Consider the following 22,456-nt stretch of genomic DNA (forward strand, 5'->3'; position numbering starts at 1 on the left):
GACAACCTAAATATTAAAAGTAATAAAGTTTTGATTTAAGGCAAATATGTAACACTTTCTTATTAAAATGAGAAATAAAATAGTAAAAAAACAACAACAACACATGCTTTATTTTTTGGTCAAAACTAGTTAACCTGTGAAAAAACTATACGACCTCTCACAGGCATCTTGTAAAATAATATAAATGGCTCCAGTAAAGATATAAGTATTTTGTAATGAGGATTCTAAACTCTATAGCACAGGTCCAGGTGTTTTAAACAGGTGCTTCAGGTAACAGAACTTCACCATGACAACAAAGCAATAATGTATGAATAATGATATAGAAAAACTACATCTATTACCATTTTCTCTTTCTAAGGTTTCAGTCTGGTCTCATTAATGCACCACGAATAACAAACACCTCTTTGATCTATGACGGGTAAAGCAAGGAGCCTGTGAAATGATGACTAACCTGCTTTACAGTGAGATCCTTGGTAAGAGAGGGGAGGATCCCCCTAGTGGTACGTTGTGCCACTACATTGCCTCTTCTCTTAGAAGTGCAGGGCCAAATGACCTGGTTTATTTTTACAACAGGTCAGCAGCCATAAGTTTCCTTTAAGATTTTTCTTGAGCAACTTTTTTGTTTTTTATTGGTTTGGTGTAGGCTAACTTCCACCAAAGAGTGTATCATTTTAAACATTTTTAACTAAAGGGAACCAAAATATATTCTTTACCATTTTGGTTTTACTAATTATAATTGGATTATTGTACTATTATGTACTAATTATACTATTCATTTGAAGTTTTGTCTGAAAATGATGACAAATAATGTTGTAAGCAAAGGTGATTCTGAGACACCTGTTATTATCTGGGAATGTACAACCTCATCCAGGTGCTGAATTGAGATGCATTCAAACACCATCTGATCTTGAACCTCAATCCGGTTTAATAATTGTTCTTTAAAATTGTTCATTTAACTGTTTGTAGTTTGTTATCTGATATGGTTAAAAATGTGTTAATTCAACAGCTGCTGATATTGTTTTTATTTCTGGCTACATGCTTAATAAGGCTAACAAAACAAGAAAGGTGGTGGGTTTGTTATTTACGTGAAATCAACATTCTGTGTCAGTGTGATTTTTGTCTGAATCAAATATCAAGCAATTAGAGCAATTCTGCAGAATTTATTTTTTTTAGCCACAGAATTTAAATGATCTATTTCCCTTCATGGTGTAGCTCAGTAAATGTTCCTTTTTGACCAGTTGGTGGAGCCTTAAGATCAGGTACACAGGTAGAAGAAAGGTGACGGATGCATATGATGATGCAAGTTTACATATTCTGAGGTCAAACATATTTTAACTTTTGTTTTCACCAATCTGAGTTACGAGCCTTTTGACATTTGCAGTCTCTTTTTTGGAAAGCATGATCTTGAATTGCAGTTGTATTGGAACAGGATGCTTCACACAACTGTTGAGCTAAGGTATAAAGAAACAAAAAAAACAAAAAGGAATGGAATCATTTGAAGAGTCATTGTAATAATAAAGGTGGAAGCTGTATTTGGATCATGACTAATTGTGTGTTCTGTTAGTTTTAGTGTTCGTGTGTGTTTGTGTACCAGTATAACTCAGCTTAGTTTGGTATAAGCTGGTTTACACAGACACATCATTCTGTGGAAGTGACTGCGTACTCAACTTCTTTCAACTGAGATCAGACCGTCTCTCTTTAAGGGTGTTGACTAACTGTACAGGAATGAACTGTTGAGAACCTAATCTGGTTTCAAAGAGCCTTCATGTGCAGTTTAGTTAGTTTGTTTCATGTTCAAGCGCTGACCTGCTGCCGTGTTTCATCTTTAGTCTGCTCGTTGCTGCACCTGCATCAGTCAACACGTACTTTTGAGCGTTTACCCATTAAGTTTTTTCACAAAATTATGAGTTTGTTAACACGTCACAGTCGACAAGATGTTTTACTTAGACTACTTAATAGTTGCATTATTGTAGCACGTGATAAGGGCAGAGTTTGATTTTGATGTTTAGGCACATTGGCGACCTCGCGGATTCCTCAGATGACCTCGGTGATCTCGCCCCATTGGTGCTGCATCTTATTGCTAAGTAGACTTGGTTCTGGGTTCATGAGGTGCTCCTGTAGAGTTAGGTAAGGGGAAAAAAGAAACTGACAGGTTGAGCATAATTGTTAGTAATTAACCAGATGCTGAGAAACCTTTAACTCTAACATTTTAGTTTTTTTGATAAACTGAAAATGTTTGCTTTTTTTTTTTTTTTTTTTAATTTAGCTCAGGATCAGACTTTGTGAAGGCGTCACTTGTAGTGATGACTCTGTCCAGAATCATCACCTGACTCTGAAGCCCCCCCCCCTCAGCTTAACAGAGCTTTACAGAAAGTTGTAGCTAATTTTTTTACCTGTGTGGTCGCTAACTTTGCCAGTTTGGTTCTTTCTCTCTCTGGTTTCATAGAATCCTTTTTGGTCACATCAGTCAGCTGTTTTCAGGTAGAAGTTCTGAGATCCCAGCGTATACCCCTCAGGACGGGGTAGACACTACACAGAGAGCTAAACGAGGGATTGTAATTACATATATCTGAAACACCTTCAGATGAATGAAAATGTTGTTCTTGTTGCACTCGGGCTCCTGCTAGTACAAAGCCAATATGTGTCAGCCCCCAGTCCTGTGTGTTCTTTAATGAGGCAACAGGAGAAGATGTCAGGCTTCAAGGTGTTTATTTAACAGCAACAGAATCATCAGTGTTACAGAGCTCTGGGTCCAGACTATGTTTCCCTGACCACAACAGAGTATGTGTCAGTTCACGAAGTCTGACTGACTGTCTCTCCCTGACCGTCTTTTTGTAGTAAAAAACACAGTGCCATGTGCAGTTGAGCTGTCCTCTGTTGATTTGTTGACGGGGGTCGTCTTTAGCTGCTTGGTCCTGTTTCATGACTCAGAAGAGATCAGAAAAAGAGGAGGTGAAACTAACGGTTGTAAATCAACCGTTCCATACCGTACCCGGTGGCCTTATTGTTTTGCACAGCAGTATGATGACCACATCAGTATCGCTGACCTGTATAGGCACAGCCTGTTGCATACGCCTGAGGAGTAATAATTGATTAATACGAGATTGCATATAAGAAATATAATATGGCATACATATATTGTATTATTGTAAGCAAAGACGAGCATATAATAGCACACTCTGCAACTGCTACATGTTTAAATAAGCAACTGTTTGTCCCGAACACCACCCAAAAAAATATTGTAGCTTTAATATATTATATTAAATGTTATTAATGTTTCTTAGGGATTAAACTGAGCGTGGTTTATCACAACTCTGGCATCCATTCAAGAAAAATAAAAGCTTGTTTTTTCATTTCTTTTTGTTTTAAATGTTGAAGAACAGTGCCAGTGATGGCTATTTAGACACTTATATGCTTAACTTGATTTCCCGACCCGCTGAAATGTCCATGTACTACGGTACTATGTCCTGTTTTAATCAACCAACGCTATGATAGTGGATCAGCAAAGTTTAAGTATATTGTTTGAAACATAAATCATTTATTCACGTTTTTCTGTTATTTAGCATCATCATATTACATTATTATTATCACGTACAGCATGGATTATGAGTAAAATTTGTCATAAAGGACCAAACAATAACAACAAAAATGGAAGAGAAATATCAAATACATAAGTGCAATATGTAACTTCCACCAGTCATCCTGTTATCCGTCTATCCATATCGAATACACTTGAGGTGGTTTTTGAAGAAGTGAAGCTCCAGTTTGAACTCATTAACGCTCCTTTCAGGGTTTCTGAATTTTTTGTAGCGAGAGTCCGTGTCTTTGTCTGTTTTTTGTTGATGGCCAACAACCACGTCATCACACGTGGCAACCAGCAAGGAGCCCAGGCCATCCATAAAAAACTCTAGAGCAAGAGACAGACATTTACCCATTAAGAAGAAAAGCTGCTTGAATCATGTCTGAGAACTTAAAGAGTTTGGACTTCCTGCCGGTTGGAATCCAAACTCTGTCGCAGTCTGGACCTACTGTACCTGAATGTGCTGTCCGCTGGAGCTGAGGGTCAAATCCCACCTTCTGTGCTGCATCTGTACGAGCCAGGAAGAAGTTGACCACCCCGCTGGCCAGAAAACATTGTGGATAACCAGGAAGTGAATGGAACTTCCCATGAGACTTCCTGTACAGGCAGCCACCATCCATTTCCTCTCCTTCCTCATAGACAAGAGAGAAGTAAAACCGGTTCCCTTGTACTGACCCACCAATCTGATAAGAACACAGAGACCAGAGAATTGGTTATGAAATGGCTACCAGTTGATTGTGTACCTACGTTTTGGACATGCTGGGATAGACTCCAGTTGTCATCAGCCCTGAACAGATGGGTTGAAGGTTCAACAGGGCTGATTGGGAAAGATGTTGACATTATATCCAACTCACAACGAGTCTAGAACTCAAAATCATCTTTCAGCTAACCAACTGTCTGTCCTCATGTACGTGAGAAATGGAGTCCTTACTAGAGTGCACGTGAACAAACCTATCCAACATCCCACAGACAGGCTTGGTGGATGTCTTTCGTATTTAATCCAATTTACATTAATAAATAAAATAATATATGTATTTTTTTAATGCAACCTTATGATTAGGGTAATAAAAAAAAAAAATGGAACTGACTCTTGTCTATAGAATTGGATGTGAATCAGGCAGTCAGCGTGCACCCTGAGGCAGTAGCCAATCTCAGCCATAAAATATAAGACGCAACTCAGGTCAAATACAAAGGAATTACAATTCATTACACATAAAGACGTAACAATTGAAAAGCCTTCTCATATTTTAGGTTTGGGTACGTTTTATTTCCCCTTCAGCTTACAAATCAGTCCACAAAAACACCCCTCAGACATGAGGCTTTGTAATTCTCACCACGTCCAGTTCGGGGTTGGCCTCCATCACCTCCACAAGCTTTTCTATCTTAGTCTTCTCCGTAAACACAAAGTCATCGTCCACCCACAGGAAGTACTTGGTGGTTACCTGGGAGACAGCCAGATTCCTGCCAGCAAACCAGCCCTGAGGGAGGAAACGTGTTTTATGTTTGATACATTTTACGATCTTTTGTAATGGTCATTTGAGGTGGTGGGTAAAAAGTAATACTGAAGGGCACCAACAGTTACACAAAAAAACTTGGCAATAAAATCTATGTCAATCATTTTCATTAGATTTATTCCTAAACTGTTGTGATGTCAAAATGGAAAAATACTTTTTTTTGTCAAGTTTACACCTCACCTCATAACACCTTAAAGTGTTGGATTATACCAAATAATGTCCTTATAGGATATTTGCTTCTAGGTGTGAATGACCCCTGATTGACTGATATGCATCAAATATGGTAGAATTGTTACTAATCCATCTAAGTTTGGTCAATACTTTATAACCATTGTTAAAATGCATAAGTCTTGAAATCTTAAGGGTCCTCCCAGATACACCAGATTTGAGTTTGATACATCTTTAAAAGTTTAAACAAATTCATGTTTCTGATCTTTTTTTTAAAATCAATTTTAGTCAAAAATGTGAGATAATGGCCTGTAAAAAAATAAAAAGTGGTAGTAATAAAAGTTTTACATTTATGTAAGTGTAATAACTGACAGAGTGAGTGTGTGTACCTGTGCTGGAGGCATGATGTATTGTTGGATGTTTTCTCCGGTAATGTGCTCTGGTTCAAAGCTGTCATCTGCAATAATGACTTTTATTTTGCTGTAGAAATGCCGGATGCTGTTCAACAACACTTTCAGTTGTGAGTAGCGCAGGAATGTCTTTGTGGTGATCGTGACTTGTGAGTTAATATCTGACAGACAGAGACAAAACCAAAGAGTCAATTCCAGTAAAAAAAAAACAAAAAAAAAAACACCAGTAGCATAAAATGTCCACATGGGTTTACATGAGGCTGCTGGTTATTGAAGCACTTTTTCAGGTTCAAGCAATTCAGTTGGTTTCTACATCTGTAAATTCTCATTGTTAACGACAAATTTGATATCATAAATGTACTGATGAGTAGCACTGCACTAATACTACTATAACATACAGAACAATACAAAGTGGTCTACTGTTTGTTAAACTCTTTTCAAATTTGAAATGTTTGATTCTAGAAAGTCGCTATTTTGTCCTGATAACAGCTTTGCACAATCTTAATTCTCTCAACCAGCTTCATGAGGTCGTCACGTTGAGCTTTTCCAACAGTCTGGAAGGAGTTTCCACATATGTTGAACACTTGGTTTCTTTTCCCTTACTCTGCAGTCAAAGGCTCAATCCCAAAGCCCAACCTGAAGCTTAGACCCAAAACCCTCACGGTCGTAACTGACGTCACACGTGTGCGCAGTTGTAGTTTTAGAGTTCATGAGGGCTGAAATGGTATAAAAATGCTAAATGACAGCGAGCAGCCAGGTTCTGTTACTCAGATAACATCATCCAGGTTTGGTTTGTCTCCATTTTGTGAGCAGCAAGACAACCACATTGAATACATCACCAATTTTGCTTTGAACTGTGGGTTTCTTTCCAGCAGTTCCACCATGAAGGTCTCCTTCACACAGTTTCCTCCCAACAGCTGATGTTGATACGTGTCTGCAGCTTGAACTCTGAGAAAGACTCATGTAAACTCTATTCTTGGTTTTCCCATTATAGGATGGTCCACGAGAGCCAGTTTCTGACAGGTTTTGGTTTTGACACAGCACTTTTTGAAATTTTCCAAAGTGAATGACCTTCATATCTTAAATTGCTGATGCACTTGATGATGGTCTCTTTACTTCATTGAGCGGTTCTTGTCATGAAATGGTTGACTGCAGTAGTTTAATCAGACTATTTGCTCCATACCAACATTGCCTTGGGATACAACTGATGCTCTCAAACGTATAAAAAAGACAAGAAATTCAATTAATTAACTGATGGAAAGAAAATAAGATGAGTTTTATTTTCTTTGCCTGTGGCTTAAGAAGTTCCTAGTGTCTCATTTACAACGTCTTTTAAGACGTCTAATTTATGACGTCCATATGTCCTTCGAGCCGGATCCCAACATCTCCTCCTCTCTCCGGACAGAGCCTGAAACCGTGCACGGGGGAGTCTGGGACTCCTGAGGAAAGACCTCCGGCCTGTTTCCTTATCGAAGCAGTTTGGACATTGGTGAGGCCAGGACTGACTGGAGAGAGGAAGGGTGACGGGATCCTAGAGAAAGGCTGATTCACCATCAAACGTCGGACACCCGGGTAAGACATTTTTTCCCCCCAAAAGAGTCAGGTCAGGGACCTGTGCTAAAGAGTCAGGTCAGGGACCTGTACTAAAGAGTCTGAGTAGACTATATAAACTAAAGAGTCTGAGTAGACTCGGTAAACTAAAAGTTGCGCGTGCAAAACTAGGTCAGGGACCTACAGGTAACTAAGTCAGGGACTTAAGAGATAGGTCAGGGACCTACAGATAACTACTTAAAAAACATAAATAAATAAATAAAAATAAAACTTCCGGTAGATATAAAAATAAATAAATAAATAATTAGATACTGTGAGTGTCCAGTTGCTCGGGTGAACTCCATACAAACTGGTTGGCTCATGGATAGAAATAAATAATAAATAAATGAGTGAATAGATACTGTGAGTGTCTTACAGTGTAAAGGAGAGCCGAAACCTTGCGATGTGAACCTAAACTCTCCTCTGCGGAAACCTAACGGTGCCAAAAGCAGATATCACTGTATAAAGACCAGTTGCTCAGGTGAACTCCATACTAACTGGTTGGCTCACAGATAGAAGAAATGGGATCATGCAAGATCGAAGAGATACCTCTGGAGGGAGACGTAAAATGCATGCACTCAAAAGGCACGGATAACATAAAATATTTGAAAAGAGAAGAGGAAAGTTGAAAAGAGAAGAAAAAAGTTGAAAAGAGAAGAGGAAAGTTGAAAAGAGGAAAGTTGAAAAGAAAAGAGAAGGAGATGGGAGAGATTAAAAACAAAAAGGCAGGGGAAGGGAGTATAGCTTTTAATGCACCAATACTATATCTAATAATTGAAATACATTTCTCCTGGAGAAATGATGAAGATGTTGATTATGTGGTACAAAATCGAACCAACATGGGACAGCGGCCCGATCCTCCTCCATACCCTAACATGGGAGACGTCCCGGTAACAGCTGATCCACCCGTTCCACCCGTTCCGCCTCCGGCTGCTCAGCCAGCTTCTGTCTCCGAACCCACGACACCGTCACCAAACTCCATCCCCTCTACTCCAACCCCAGACAGCAGCCAAGAACTTTTACGAAGACAGAATATTCGGAAGTATATTATCGAGGGGATAATGATCAAGGAGATTTCAGAAGCAGGAAGCGAGGTGGATGGAGAGGGGCTGGCGGCCGTGGGGGAGGACCACGAGAGACAGGTCACGACACCTGCTATAATTGCGGGAGGAATGGACACTGGGCAAGAGACTGCAGGCGGTGGAGAGACGGGAGGGTCGGAGGAAGAGGAGGAGGAGGAGGAGGAGGAGGAAGAAGAGGAAGAGGAAGAAGAGGAAGAAGAGGAGGAAAAAGAAGAGGAGAAGACAGTTGGCGGTCGCAGATGGGTTCAGCATGACTAACCACAACCACACCTTGATCAGGTTGTACATACACACATTCACATGATACACAAACACAGACCCAAATAGAAACTAAAGAGGAGGAGGAGGAGGAGGAGACAATGGTTGGCGGTCGCAGACAGGTTCAGCATGACTAACCACAACCACACCTTGATCAGGTTGTACATACACACATTCACATGATACACAAACACGGACACAGACCCAATTAGAAACTAAAGAGGAGGAGGAGGAGGAGGAGACAATGGTTGGCGGTCGCAGACAGGTTCAGCATGACTAACCACAACCACACCTTGATCAGGTTGTACATACACACATTCACATGATACACAAACACAGACCCAACTAGAAACTAAAGAGGAGGAGACCAGTGATGTGTTAGAGATAAGTACAGTTGAAATACTCAAGATAAACCTTTTGTGACTCTACTGATAGAAGAGATTGAAGTAACCTTATTGTGCGATTCAGGAGCATGTCGGTCACTTATTAGGAGTCTAGACGAAGGACGTAAGGAGGCCATTTTAAAGGCACCAAAACCACAGACAAAAAGACAAATGATGTCATTTTTAGGAATGACAAATTTCTGTCAGAATTAGATTCCAGATTATGCAGAAATGACTTCCCCACTGTCTAAACTCATTTATGATGACCCTATGGCTGCCCACGATAAAATACAATGGACACCAAGAAACAGAAAACGATTTTGAAAAGTATAAAAAAAATTGTCTAATCAACAAAAGATTTTGCTGTTGAAGACCTTTGCCCGAGACAATGAGATAAAAAAAAATAATAATAAATAAATGAAAGAAACAACAGTGGAAGACAAATAAATCACAACAAAAAGATGATTTATGGAGATGACAGGAAGGCAAGATGATACTCCAAAAAAGTTTATATAGATATGCGGCCTTTTGAGCCATGGGATGAACCATGTCTCAACAGGAAGGATGGTATCTATAATAAACCAGGCATTTACATCATATGGCTTTACAAACTACTAAAAAAAAAAATTGTTTGGCATGTATTATATGTGCAAAACACAACCCCCAAGGAAACACGAGACCTACAAGGGGCCGGTTCCCTTCACCAGAGTATCCATTCCAGCATCTCTGCATGGATTTTATTGAATTAACACCATGTGAAGGAAAGAAATATTGCCTAGTTATCATCGACACCTTTTCAAAGTGGGTATTAATATTCCCAACTAAATCACCGGATGCATTGACCGTAGCAAAAGCGCTGACAAGGGACATTATACCACGATTTGGAATACCAGAAAATATATTTTGTGACAACGAGACACATTTCGTGAACAACATTATAAAACACCTAGCCACAGCTTTCGGGACACAGTGAAGACATCACTGCTCATACCATCCACAGTCAGCAGGCCAAGTGGAAAGAACTAATGGGACAATCAAATTAAAATTGAGAAAGATGATGGCAGGTTTTGTGGAATTGGATGAGATGCATTCCACTGGTAACATTAAATATGCATATTCTACCCAGTGAAAGAGGCATCTCACCGTTTGAAATGATACACGGACATCCCTGTCACATGCCACAACTTGGACCTATTGTGGACAAGAAAGAGCCCACTGAACAGACGACTGCAGACTACATGGCCAAAATGTTAAAAAGAAAAGATATTATGTCTTCTGTTGTCCCTCCTACGCAGGTGGTGGAAAACCAGTCAATAGACCTAAAACCAGAGGACTGGGTTTTCATTAAGGTGATAAAAAAAAAGAAATATTGGAGCTCCGCCAGATGGGAAGGAGCCTTCGAGATACTCCTGGCTACCTCGACAGCAGTTCGGATTGCTGAACGGACCTCCTGGATACACCTCAGCCATTGCAGAAGGATGAGACCTTTGCTTGAACCACATAACTCAGACATACCAGATTCAGTAAGCTGGCATTCCCTTGTGGTGAAGTCTGGCTACAAAGGGAGGTGATACCAATAGGGGTACTTGTCTCAAACCAGTGAAGAAACCAACAAACACCCTGGCGAGTAGGTTCTGGTGAGCTTATTTTGGTATATCTGTGGATGGACAGTTCAGCTAAAATGACTCAAGGCAGCATAACATGGCATCCATTCAGGAGGATAGGACTCTGTGGCCTCAGTGGGACCCTTTGTTTTCTGATAGTCACAGCTCTGTTCATAGTACTCCCCATATTTTGGTACGGAGCCAACATAACATACTTGACAATCAGATATCAGACAACAAGACCACAATAGGACCTCAGACTACTGACAAAGTTCACAGCACTAAAAGAGCTTGTGTAAAGGCTGGTGGAAAATATGCAAGGAACAAAAAATCAGTACCGGGTACAGGGAGCATTAATTCTCACATTCACGGAAGGGCAACAGGCCAGTCTCATGTTTGACGCATGTGCGGTTCTTCCCTGCAAGGGGAAAGACTGCAGCTTAGTTTGGTCAGACAAATATCTGTGCATGGTAGCATCTGTGTCGACCTAAAACAACGACTGTCTCTGATTAAAGGATCTACTGCACCAGGTTGTCACGTACAAAACTGCAACACCTTAATACTGACACTGAAGGATCCAAAGCAATGCGACTCCAGACTGTTAGTATCTGGGGCAGATCCAAAGGGCTTAATCTGGATAAATATAGTACAACCAGCCACCACGGTATCCCGTCAAAGCGTTGCAAATACGAGCTCACACGTAGATCCTGTAGTCCGACGATTGAAAATAACTAAATTTACAGATGTGGTGTCACTAGAGATGGGATATGGTGATACCAATATGTGGCTACAGTGGATGCAGTACTCAGCTCAGATGATGGGCAAAGCCGACTGCATTGGATGCTCCGAGGCACGCCCACATTTAGGTCCTATACATGAGATGCTGTTAAGGGCCTCAGCGAACAGATGCAACTAGTCTTATGGCGTGGCAGAACTGCATGACATTGGACATGCTGCTGGCTGAAAAAGGTTGGTATATGTAAAATGTTTGGCTCTGTATGTTGTACGTTTATTCCTAACAATACAGCACCAGATGGATCTGTCACCAAGGCTCTACGGGGTCTTACCGCCCTGAGTGAGGAACTTGCTGTAAATGCTGGGATTGATGATCATTTTTCCAGGATGATGGAATCTTGGTTTGGTAAATGGACAGACCTGTTCCTCACCTGTTTCACTAGTGTTTCAATTATAGCAGCCATACTTATTATTTGTGGTTGTTGTTGTAATCCCCGTATCCAAGGATTGATCCAAAGACTAATCAATGTTACATTGACTAAACAGGACATCCTTTATATGCGATTTACTACAACTGACCAAACGTACGAGACCACTAATACGACACCGATTCTACCTACGACTGAACGACCCCCTTATGAAGACGTATTTCTTCTCCTCCCTGGAGATCAGGACATGTTCTTAGACACTGACGTGTGACAAAATAATGTATACCATGCCGAAACTTGAGAGAAATGGCAATGGAGATGATGTGGTGTCAATGACTGATGTCTGGTTGAACAATACTCAACAACAATTGTGTGATTAATATGATTTTCCTCATGATGATTCTTTTATTTTTTTGTAAGTACATGTTATACTTTGTATAAACAGGAGGGATATGATGGAAGGAAAATAAGATGAGTTTTATTTTCTTTGCCTGTGGCTTAAGAAGTTCCTAGTGTCTCTTTTACAACGTCTAATTTACGACGTCCATATGTCCTTATCTTATGATCTACAACTGAACTTATATCTAAAGGGAATGGGGGTGACTGTCAACTACTGTTTGTCACACTGTATAAAAGCTGCCCTACGGAGGAGAGACGTTGAGCAATGTTTGACATCCTTCTTTGAGTGTACATGTATTTGCTCCTTCTTGCAAGAATAAATGTCTGATGTGTTTGATTTTGAATCCAGCCTCTGAGTAATTTTTCTAACATTAACTTTATGTAATCGCACCACTTAACTGAAAGCCACTACCCCACAAAGCTGCTCAAGATATTGACAACGGTGTGCAAAACTGTAATGAAGACAACCAGTGACTACTGTGAAGAATCTAAAATATGAAACCTATTTTTGCTTGTTCAACATTTTTTTGTTCACTACATAATTATAGTTTTGATTACTTCTGTTTTGTTCTCCAATGCTTCAACTATCAGAAATAAGGAAAAATCCTTCCCCCACAGAGTTGGAAGGCACTGTGCATTCATTGTAATTTTCTTAATTTTGAATTGAAATCTAACAGAAAGCCTACTGACAACAAATAAAAATAAATCTTTAACCCCTCATGAGAAGTGCACTCTTACTTGTTCCCATGTCGTACAGGACTGGCAGGTGAGGTTGTTTGATGGCAATGGGAAACACAGCTTTATGGTTTTCAAACTGGAAGGATGCTACGTAGAGATAAAGAGTTACTGAAGGTGCCGTCCAAGGAGGAAGAAGTGAGTTTCCAGAGAATGGAAGAACAATACACAAACATCTTTCACTCAGCCTAAATTCACTTATGTGTTCACAAATTTTAGGGAAAGATTACACACACATACACACACACACACACACACACACACACACACACACACACACACACACACACAGAAAAACACATTTACAGATATATACAACTGAATATGTGCAAATTCCTTTTGATTACATTTACGATATCAGTACTTGTACGTCTTATTTTGTCCATTTCATTTCCCACATAAAGATCATGATTTCTGGCCTAATTTTCATTTATATAGAACATACCGAGGTCTCCAGTGTTGATATGGTAGACAGTGCTAGCATAGGACACTTTGGCCAGCAGGTGGTTGAGGATCCCCAGGCTGCTAGACTCTATAATTAATACGGCCTCACCAGCACCTGCCATTTACACAGTTGAACAACATCCGTTTAATCATCAACTACAGTACAAACCACGTTCATACCATGTTGATTTATGAGCATTCATTCAAGTTAAAGCATGAAGAATCTTTAGTGTTAACACAGTACTTTGGAACCTCAAATAAATATAAAAAATACCCTTTGACTGATTTAGAATTGACTTGTTTAATAATAATAATGTTATTCTTCAATTATCTAAAATGTTGGAATGTGAATCAAGTGCAAATCACTAATCTTGCTTTGTGTTCCCTCAAAATGATGATATAACATTGTATGACTTTGACAGACAACAACACCAACTCTAAACAACGTGCATGCTGTGTGGAAATGAAAGGACCTGGACTCCTGAAAAGATGAAAAAATCTTTCAAATATCTGAAAGATTGCAAATAGTCAGCAATAACAGTAAGATCTCTAACCTGTAGCAGATGGGATGAAGACACGGTGAATCACTGGTGTAACTCAGTTTAGCTGAGTATAGTCTGATTCATGCAGCTCAATATCAACAAGTGTTTGTTTCTTCATTCAACATTTTCAATGACAACCTTCAGTGTATAAAGTTACTCCTGACAGAGGAGTCTCACCTTTGACTGTTGCCTCCTCAGCAGGAATCTCTGTGGTCAGAATGCCTTTGGACACACTCAACAACACCTGAGAGAGATGCACTTGAATAAACTACAGAGTCAGAGTATCATACCAGCATAACCATCTTCATTCAGTTCTTCAATAGAAAAACCTTGACAATTAAATCTGTGTCTTGATTGGTAATATTGCAGGATCACAGTTGACTGGCTATACACCTGATGGACTACAGCCACATATCACAGGCAAATTCTGATATGTTATACAAATTTTGTATCTGAATAGTTGGTGAAAAAATCAAAAGAAAGTTGATGTATTATTGCCAGGGGAAAAACCCTCTGCAAGACATAGAAAACAGCTTGGTTTGGCAACCAGGCTTATTTTGCTATTTTAAAAAGTTATTTTTTTATTTGTTCATTTTTTAAGTTGAAAGAAGGCCAGCCCCACACCGCAACCACAAAACCAGAAAATCAATTCAACTTCACACGGCAACCAGAAAATCAGTGCAACTTTGGACAATCCCTGCTGTATGTGCAAAAGAGTTGAAGCCTTCTACAGGGATTAATGTGTGCAGCTGTATAAAAGGCTGGAAGGACACTATAAGAAGGTTCAGTCAGGTTTCACTGAATACAAGCTTGGTCACACCAGTAAGTGACACAATAAAACGAGTCTGAACGTATTTACAAAATGATTGTTTTTATAGGCTTATTCACACTGCGACTGGTGACACGCCTTGATGTTGTTTAACGGCTGTCAAGATAAGCTCCCCGATCTTTATTCTATTACTCTGTACTGTCCCAGAGATTGCCCGCATATTTTGTTTACAGGATTGCTTATTTCTTACATCTAATAAAAAATAATTTAGGTGGAAAAGCCTGCTAATTCATATTAATTCACTCAAAAAAATAGATCAGAACCCTTAACGACCATGAATTCTTCCATTTTGAACTCCATCTCTCCCTCAACAGTAAATACCTAGGTGTTGGTCAATATTGCAAAAGTTCACTAAACCTGTTGAACATGTTAAATTTGCAGAGATGAACTCCACCGCCGCCAACCAAACCCATTATTAATGGAGATTCTGTTTGAATGAATTGAATTTGAAATGAAATATTACCATTTTAAACGCCAGTGTGACCAGGTCTTTTAAGTTTTTGAAAGCCAGTGTTAATCATGTTTGCGAATCATTAAATAGTTGATTATCATCACGCCTCTGTCCCAAATATATTGGGCAGTGGTAGTAAAGAATGACAAGTCCATGTAAGGAGTTAGGTTTAGGGTGATTGCGTAGATCAAATACAGGACTTACATCAGGAGACAACTGTTTGTCTCAAAATCAAAACCCATCTTTTGCAGCGTTTTATGGGCCTTCATAGTTGCAGTGAGCTTTGTGCCGCTTACACCTAAGTCGACAACAAGATGGCTGCTGTACAAAGACATAAAATTACGTCAAAAAAGATGTATCTCCATTTGCAATATTTCACAAGGAATTATTTCTGAATGGATGGTCATTGTCCTCATTTCTCTAAATCGGAACAAGAATGGTAAGGTCAAGGTTAGCAAGATTCTTCAGATTCACAATCATCACGTTTGTGGCAAAATCTTCCTTGAAATGATTTGTTTTATATCAAATTTACAGATTTATCTTTAAATTTCCAAAAGGTTCAACAGCCATCTTGTATCAACCAGCCAAACTCAACCAATCCATCATCAGACGACCTGTTGATCTGTTTTACAGGATCACACCAACCTTGTAGCTGCTTCTCTTCCCTGCATGCAGCTCTAAACCTGAAATTAAAATGACCTAACACTTTCATACTTTCATCTTATTGGAAGACAAAGATTTATCTCAGTTTCTATTGACGTTTGAAACGAATCATTCCTTCCTGGCAATTGACCAAGGAAGTGAAATCCTTGTCGAGCTTGTTGTCGTTGGAATACGGCGGCTCTACCCTCATACTTTATGACTTTATAGTGAATAAAGATTGTACATTGTATATTTATTTACTGTGGTATGGTTTGTTGTTCATTACTATTCTCAGTTTATATGTTCCTTCACTATGATTTTCCATGACTCAGATGTACCCAACCTTCTATTGTGTCAAATTGTAGTGTCATGTAAAGATTTCAACCTGCTGCTATCTGAGCACAATATAGAGGTGAGCCTACCTGGTATGAGAGTGGAGGTTAAAGGTTGTACTGTATAACCCTGGATAGGATACTGTAGAGGGGAGTTGGCCACAGCAAACAGCAGTCTGGACAGGACAGAGGATGTCCTGTTGAGCAGATGGGGTGTTAGTAGTGTGTGCAAACAAGTAACTCTTGGACTCTGACATTTGCATAACATTTGTGCTTGAGTAGACATGAAACAGTAGACAGTAGACATATTATGTTTGCTTTACAAATGTACTTATTAAGTATGAGAGAGGTTTGCTCTGTAGAGAGGAGGAAGCAAGCAATAGATCGGGGGGGGGGGGCATGAGGATGCGGATGTGGTCAGACAGGTGCTCAGGGTCAGCAGGGACAGAGGGTGAATGGGGAGAGGGTTAAGAAGAGATGACACAGTTGGTAGGACCTGTGGTGCATGGAGGTGAGTCGTGTAGGCTCTCTGCTTGGAGCATCGTATGATGTGGCAGGTAAGAACTCCTAGTCTGGTGCGACCCCCACCCAATTTCACTGCTATCTGGGTCTAGTCAGTCTCCATAAAGAATCATTTGCAGATGTTGCATCCCACTGGGCGTAGACCTCGGGTTAATTTGAACCGTCAGCTTGCACCAAAACCGTTCAACACTCAGCTACCGCTGCAACTACCGTGTCCACCAAAGTGTTTTTTCCTGAGCACAGTGTTTTTAAAGTTGGTTTTAATGTTCAGTAAAACATATTCTGTCGGTGTAAGATTAGTTTGACGCATTGTATGTACACATGGAGGCATAACCAGCTGTGGAGGTGATTTGCTGCAGCCATCGAGAAGACGAGAATGAAAGTAACAGCAGGAAGACTAGAAACAAGAAGGAAGCTATTCGGTTTTGTAGAGACGGAGATGGAAGCATGGGAGGACAGGGCCCAGAAATCGAACAGATTCCACCTGTAAATAATCCCATCATTAATTGGATATTCGGCCTAAAAAACTGTGTTTTGGGTTGTGTCTGTCTGGTTGACAGGTCTGTGGTGCAGTCAGGTTTGGGTTATAGGTGGGCGGCCATAGTTTCCTCGGGTTTCTAGTCAGATCAACTCAGATCCTCCCCAGCTCTTTCAAACACGGTACCTTGTGGCACCAGAAAAGTGACGCCCGATATTCTGAACTCCAGGCTTTAGAACAGCAGCTCAAAAACCAATGGTTGACGTTACTGTTGATTGCCGTTTGGCTGTTGTTCTGCAATATCATGGCACTCTATGCACTTTAAAATTCATTGTTCTTTCAGTATTGTCATGTTGCCATGAGATAGCACTCTTCATTGTCTGTTTATTACCAAGCTATTGAAATGATATTCGATAAAATCACAATTTAATAATTCAAGTTCCCATCCGTCTGACCATCCATCATCCATCCATCCATCCATCCATCCATCAGTCCATCCATCCATCCATTCATACGACCATCCATCCATCCATTCATATTACCATCCATCCATCCATTCATACGACCATCCATCCATCCATGCATCCATCCATCCATCCATCCATCCATCCATCCATCCATCCATCCATCCATCCATCCACTACCTGGCTTTGTGCTGCTGGAACTCTTTAGCTCGGCGTTTCACCAGCTCCTCATATTTCTCCTTGGGGAGGTGATCTTTGAGGATAGAATATCCTTTGGTGCAGTTGCATGGACCAGGTGAGGGAAGGTGACTTGGGAGTGGTGACCTAGAAGGTTGGGGGTAATATGGAAGTCTTAATGGGTCACAAGTCATAAGAACAACCATAATGAAATAGAAGTATCGGGAGTACACGCTCAGGAGACAAAGCAAAACAACTTAATCATGTAAATGAGATTGTTGCCTGCATTGGTGAAGAGCATATCCACTCTTCCCACCAAGCAGTGCAGCTTAGTTTGAGAAAATACACAGCTGAATATCCCTGGTTCGTTAAACTTAGCAGGTAGAGAAGTAGCAGGGGGTGTAGGCAGCAGTAGGATGGCCCAAGGTTATTGAATGATATATAGTGATTTTACTTTCTTGGTGGCATGCACAGCATTGCATTGGTTTAACGTACTCTAGGGCTACAAGCTTGACGTACCCTGCTATACATAGGCAATGCTATGTCAAACGTGCATCTATCTTAATTTCGATGGGGTTTATTAGCTTTTTTCTGGAGAAAGAAACTGGCAGGATTGTAGGCAGAAATCTTGGTATGGGGTTTACAAACTCTACCTTTTCATTCTATTGAAGAACAGATGTTTTCATCTTGGAAAAAAAGTAAGATTGACACAGAAAAGCACATTGTAATTCAAAATATATCAAAATAAATGAGATCAAGAGATTTTAAGGTTATCATTTGATTTTTTTCAGGAAAATCATTTTTTTCAGTGCCAATACAATGCAAGTTTTTCAGTGCCAATGATCCCCTTTTCATTTTCATTTTCATGTTTTGTTTTTCATTGCCAAACTTTCACAGACAAACACAACCAGGAGCAGAAACACATGCAGACATCGGGTCGGTTTTACCTTTGACTTGGTGCCGTGGATACCTCTTTGTGTGTGAGTATCACAGAATAGAAAGACAGCAGGATGGTGACACACACAACAGCAACCACCAGCAGCCTTGCTCTGCTCAATACACCCATCTGTTGAGATATAAACACTCACATTGTTGTCTGTTTGCTGGTTTAAAAACTACCAAATATATATTGCTGATAAATTTGTTGGTACGCTGTTCAAAAATCCCAGTTTATGGAAAAACTGTTTCATTCCTCTTGAAAAGTGATGAAATTGAAAGCTTTGCAGCCAGCAGAATATTTAAAGTTTATTAGTTTTCTTCTGACTTCAGTGAGCACCGTGGATTTGAGAGCAGATCAAATATCACTCATAACCGTGACAGGGGAAAGTACACACCTTGTTGGACGTGTTCTGAAGTGACGGCTCATGTTGAAAAATGCATTAGCTGCAGCTGTATATAAAATATAGAACGAGGTAGTTTTGGCCTTTAAGTTTAACTTTATTTGAAGGTTTCATAGGATGTCACGCTGGTCTTTGTTTTAATAATTTAATTCCATTGTTTAAATTGTCAATTTGGTCCTGATTTCTCCATGATTTCTCTGATCAACTCCACCGATACCTTCGTCAGAATTTCTTTCCTGCTTCACTTGGTTTTCATTTTGTCAGTTTCAGCCATTTTCCTATCATTTTATATCTATACATTTATATATTATAAACATATTCAACACTTTACTGTAAGTAGTGTAAGTACATTGTTTCATATTCTGTGCACTATTTGGTTTTCTTTGCTGCTGTGATGACCGAATTTCCCCATTGTGGTATTAATAAAGTCAAATCTAATCTAATCTCTTCCCTCTCAGGCATCTGAGACTGGTGTTTTACACAGGTTAAAGTAAATACCTACCTACCTACCTACCTACCTACCTACCTAAACAGAATGCCACCATGAAAACAAAGACATGGTGTTTATAATGGTAATAAAAAAAACTAGAGCTCTTACCGTCTTCTCTTTCTAAAGTTCCACTATCGTTCCATGAATGTAGCACGAATAACAAACACCTCTTAGATGGATGACAGGTGAAGCAATAAGCCTGTGAAATGATGACAACCTTGTTTTACAGTGAGATAATGGGCGAGAGGGGAGGATCCCCCTAGTGGGACGTCGTGGCACTGCAGGGTGGGTCTCCACTCTGTCAGCAGTGCAGGGCCATGGACCATGACATGGTTTGTTTACACAGCAGGTCAGCAGTTATCATTTTTTTAAAGATATTTGTTGAGCAACCTTGTTCTGCTTTTTTTTTTTTTACTATTACTTCCACCAATGAGGCATATTTGACTATTTTTGAATTCAAAAGGAACAAAAATATATCCTTTACTTATCCTCTGCAGCAATGAGTCTCATTGGAATATATACAGTATATATATATATATATACAGTGGTGTGAAAAAGTGTTTGCCTCCTTCCCGATTTCTTATTTTTTTGCATGTCTGTCACACTTAAATGTTTCAGATCATCAAACAAATTTAAATATTACTCAAAGATAACACAAGTAAACACAAAATGCAGTTTTTAAATGAAGGTTTTTATTATTAAGGGAGAAAAACAATCCAAACCCACATGGCCCTGTGTGAAAAAGTGTTTCCCCCTAAACCTAATAACTGGTTGGGCCACCCTCAGCAGCAACAACTGCAATCAAGCGTTTGCGATAACTTGCAATGAGTCTTTTCCAGCTGTGGATGAATGTTGGCTCGCCGTGACACATGAAATTGATGTTTAAGGTCAAAGGATGTAAAAAGTTTTAAAAAGGATTAAAAGTTATCAAAATAATTTGTTTTCGTCGATGTGTGTGCCCGTGAGAGGCGTCTCGCCATGAAACTGGGAGTTGCTTTAAATCTTATGTACATGGATCGACCTTCTCCAAACATCACAGGTATGATAACAGCCCCGCCCTGAAGACCCCTGTGGGGGAATATTTGCTCATAGTCATAGCGCCCCCTGGTGGCCACCGGAAATGACACTTTTCATACTTTCACATTCTACGTCGAGCTGGTTGATCCCATGAACCTAAAGTCGGGTCACAATAACCTAAACATGTGGTTGATGATATATTGAGACATTCGTTGGACTTTGTCAATGGGCGTCGCCGTGACGATGCGGCAAAGTTGGATGTCTCGCAGTGACACAGGAAGTTGATGTTTAAGGTCAAAGGATGCTTGAAACCTCACGAAACGTGTCACATATGTCCGGCGTGGTGATGTGTTTTGCGAGTGGGCGTGGCCAAAAGGCTCGCCAGCGCCCCCTGCTGGAGACAGGAAACGAGACAAAAATAGCAACTTTAAGCGGGTATACGGTCCCTCGCGCGCTGCACGTCGGGGAGACGGCTTCGGGGAGGCCACGCGGAGTGCGAGGGCCCTTACGTCACTGCTTTCAGTTTTATTTTATTTGAAATTTGGGAGAAATGTTGTCAGTAGTTTATAGAATAAAACACTAAATTTAATTTGACTCAAACACATACTAATAAATAATAAAACCAGAGAAACAGATCATTTTGGGAGTGTGTGTGTGTGTGCGCATGTGTGTGCGCGTGTGGGCGCGTGGTGCATGTTATTGCTTGAGGCCATACAGGGCAGATGTGGTCGTCCAGCCTGATGACAGACAGAGATAGGAACGAAACAGAGACAGGAGCATGATGTCACCAAAGAGTGACAACCAGGAAGAATTATAAATACAGTTGGCGCACAGTCTATAAAACTCTTTTAACAAACCAACAGAGTCAGCAAATTTTTACACTGAAAAAATTTGAAAGTGCTGGTAAAGTAATTTAGTCTCGTCACCAGCATGACTTTGGCAGGTTTAAGTAGTATTATGGTCTGTGGGGGCAGTAAAGGCATCTCACTACATGCAGGAGCTTTTGGATTAAAGGAAGATATAAAGAGGGCAAAATAAAGACAGTAGGTATGATATTAATATAATGTGGTACAAAATATGAGCCTCCAGTCAAGAGCATTAATGTAAGTGTGAGTGCATGTAAAAAAAATAACAAATATTTTAAGATTCACTCAACTTTACATTGTAGATTGAAAATTCCAACAACAAAGGGAGCAAACTGTAAAGTGTGAGTACAGCCAAGCTGAGGATCCAAGTCAAACCCACCAATAGAAACTCCTGTCTCATCCATGAGTGTGGGCCCCGCCCATTACATCCAACTCAACTCGCAACCAAAGGTTTTTGATTTGCAAGCAAAACTTTTTGTAACACGAGAAAAATTGTCAGATAAACCAACAAAACTGTCAGAAGAATTATATTGCAATCCAAATAATGTTTTTTTTTCAGCTTAAATATTTGTACTTATAAATTCTATTTTTGATTGCAGTGCTAGAGATTTGGTTTCAAACCTGTTTTTTATGTTTGAATAAAAAATACACAAAAGTACGTTCATATGGGCCCAAAGGGAGCAAAAGTAAGACATCAGGCACTGAGAGGTCTCTGGAACCACAGAGAGCAACAGTCCATCCTGGTTGTAGGAGAGGGTGCAGGGCCTGTTGTCTCCAGGTGCTACCCAGGGTTTTAACACGATAAAGAAACAGCAGAGAGAGACAGGAAAACAACGGTTATGTCCTATGTTGTGATTCCCAAGGTTGATAAAACATGGTCACAAGCAAATCATATTTCACGCAAGCAGATATCAACTGCAACTCTCACACTATCTGTCCCCGTGCACAACTTCAAAAACTAAGAGTTGTACAGGCA

The 22,456-nt window shown here is 40.0% G+C and overlaps 1 protein-coding gene across 1 annotated transcript; it reads right to left on the reverse strand.

Moving 5' to 3' along the window:
* Positions 1-2,692: 2,692 nt before the first annotated feature.
* Positions 2,693-19,782, reverse strand: LOC138214242 (beta-1,4 N-acetylgalactosaminyltransferase 2-like). The gene is made up of 12 exons (XM_069175644.1): positions 19,706-19,782; positions 18,715-18,833; positions 17,771-17,914; positions 16,217-16,323; positions 15,798-15,835; positions 14,050-14,116; positions 13,332-13,445; positions 12,890-12,976; positions 5,652-5,833; positions 4,915-5,058; positions 4,035-4,263; positions 2,693-3,907 (listed from the first exon to the last, which is right to left on the reverse strand). Exons 2-12 carry the CDS (start codon positions 18,831-18,833, stop codon positions 3,714-3,716), a joined length of 1,425 nt encoding a protein of 474 aa, XP_069031745.1. The 5' UTR covers positions 19,706-19,782; the 3' UTR covers positions 2,693-3,713.
* Positions 19,783-22,456: the final 2,674 nt, after the last annotated feature.

Source organism: Embiotoca jacksoni, unplaced genomic scaffold, assembly GCF_022577435.1.
Source record: "Embiotoca jacksoni isolate LCO1_2020_lvr unplaced genomic scaffold, fEmbJac1.0.p SCAF_69, whole genome shotgun sequence".
NCBI classification, from domain to species: domain Eukaryota; kingdom Metazoa; phylum Chordata; class Actinopteri; family Embiotocidae; genus Embiotoca; species Embiotoca jacksoni.

Excerpts from the sequence above, each read along its gene's own strand:
- LOC138214242 (XM_069175644.1), bottom strand. The coding sequence starts at position 18,833 with ATGGGTGTATTGAGCAGAGCAAGGCTGCTGGTGGTTGCTGTTGTGTGT. Across the intron at positions 16,324-17,770 it reads TTCCAGCAGCACAAAGCCAG|GACATCCTCTGTCCTGTCCA; the intron begins GTAGTGGATGGA and ends TCTGCTCAACAG. Across the intron at positions 14,117-15,797 it reads GGAAGAGAAGCAGCTACAAG|GTGTTGTTGAGTGTGTCCAA; the intron begins GTTGGTGTGATC and ends CATCTCTCTCAG.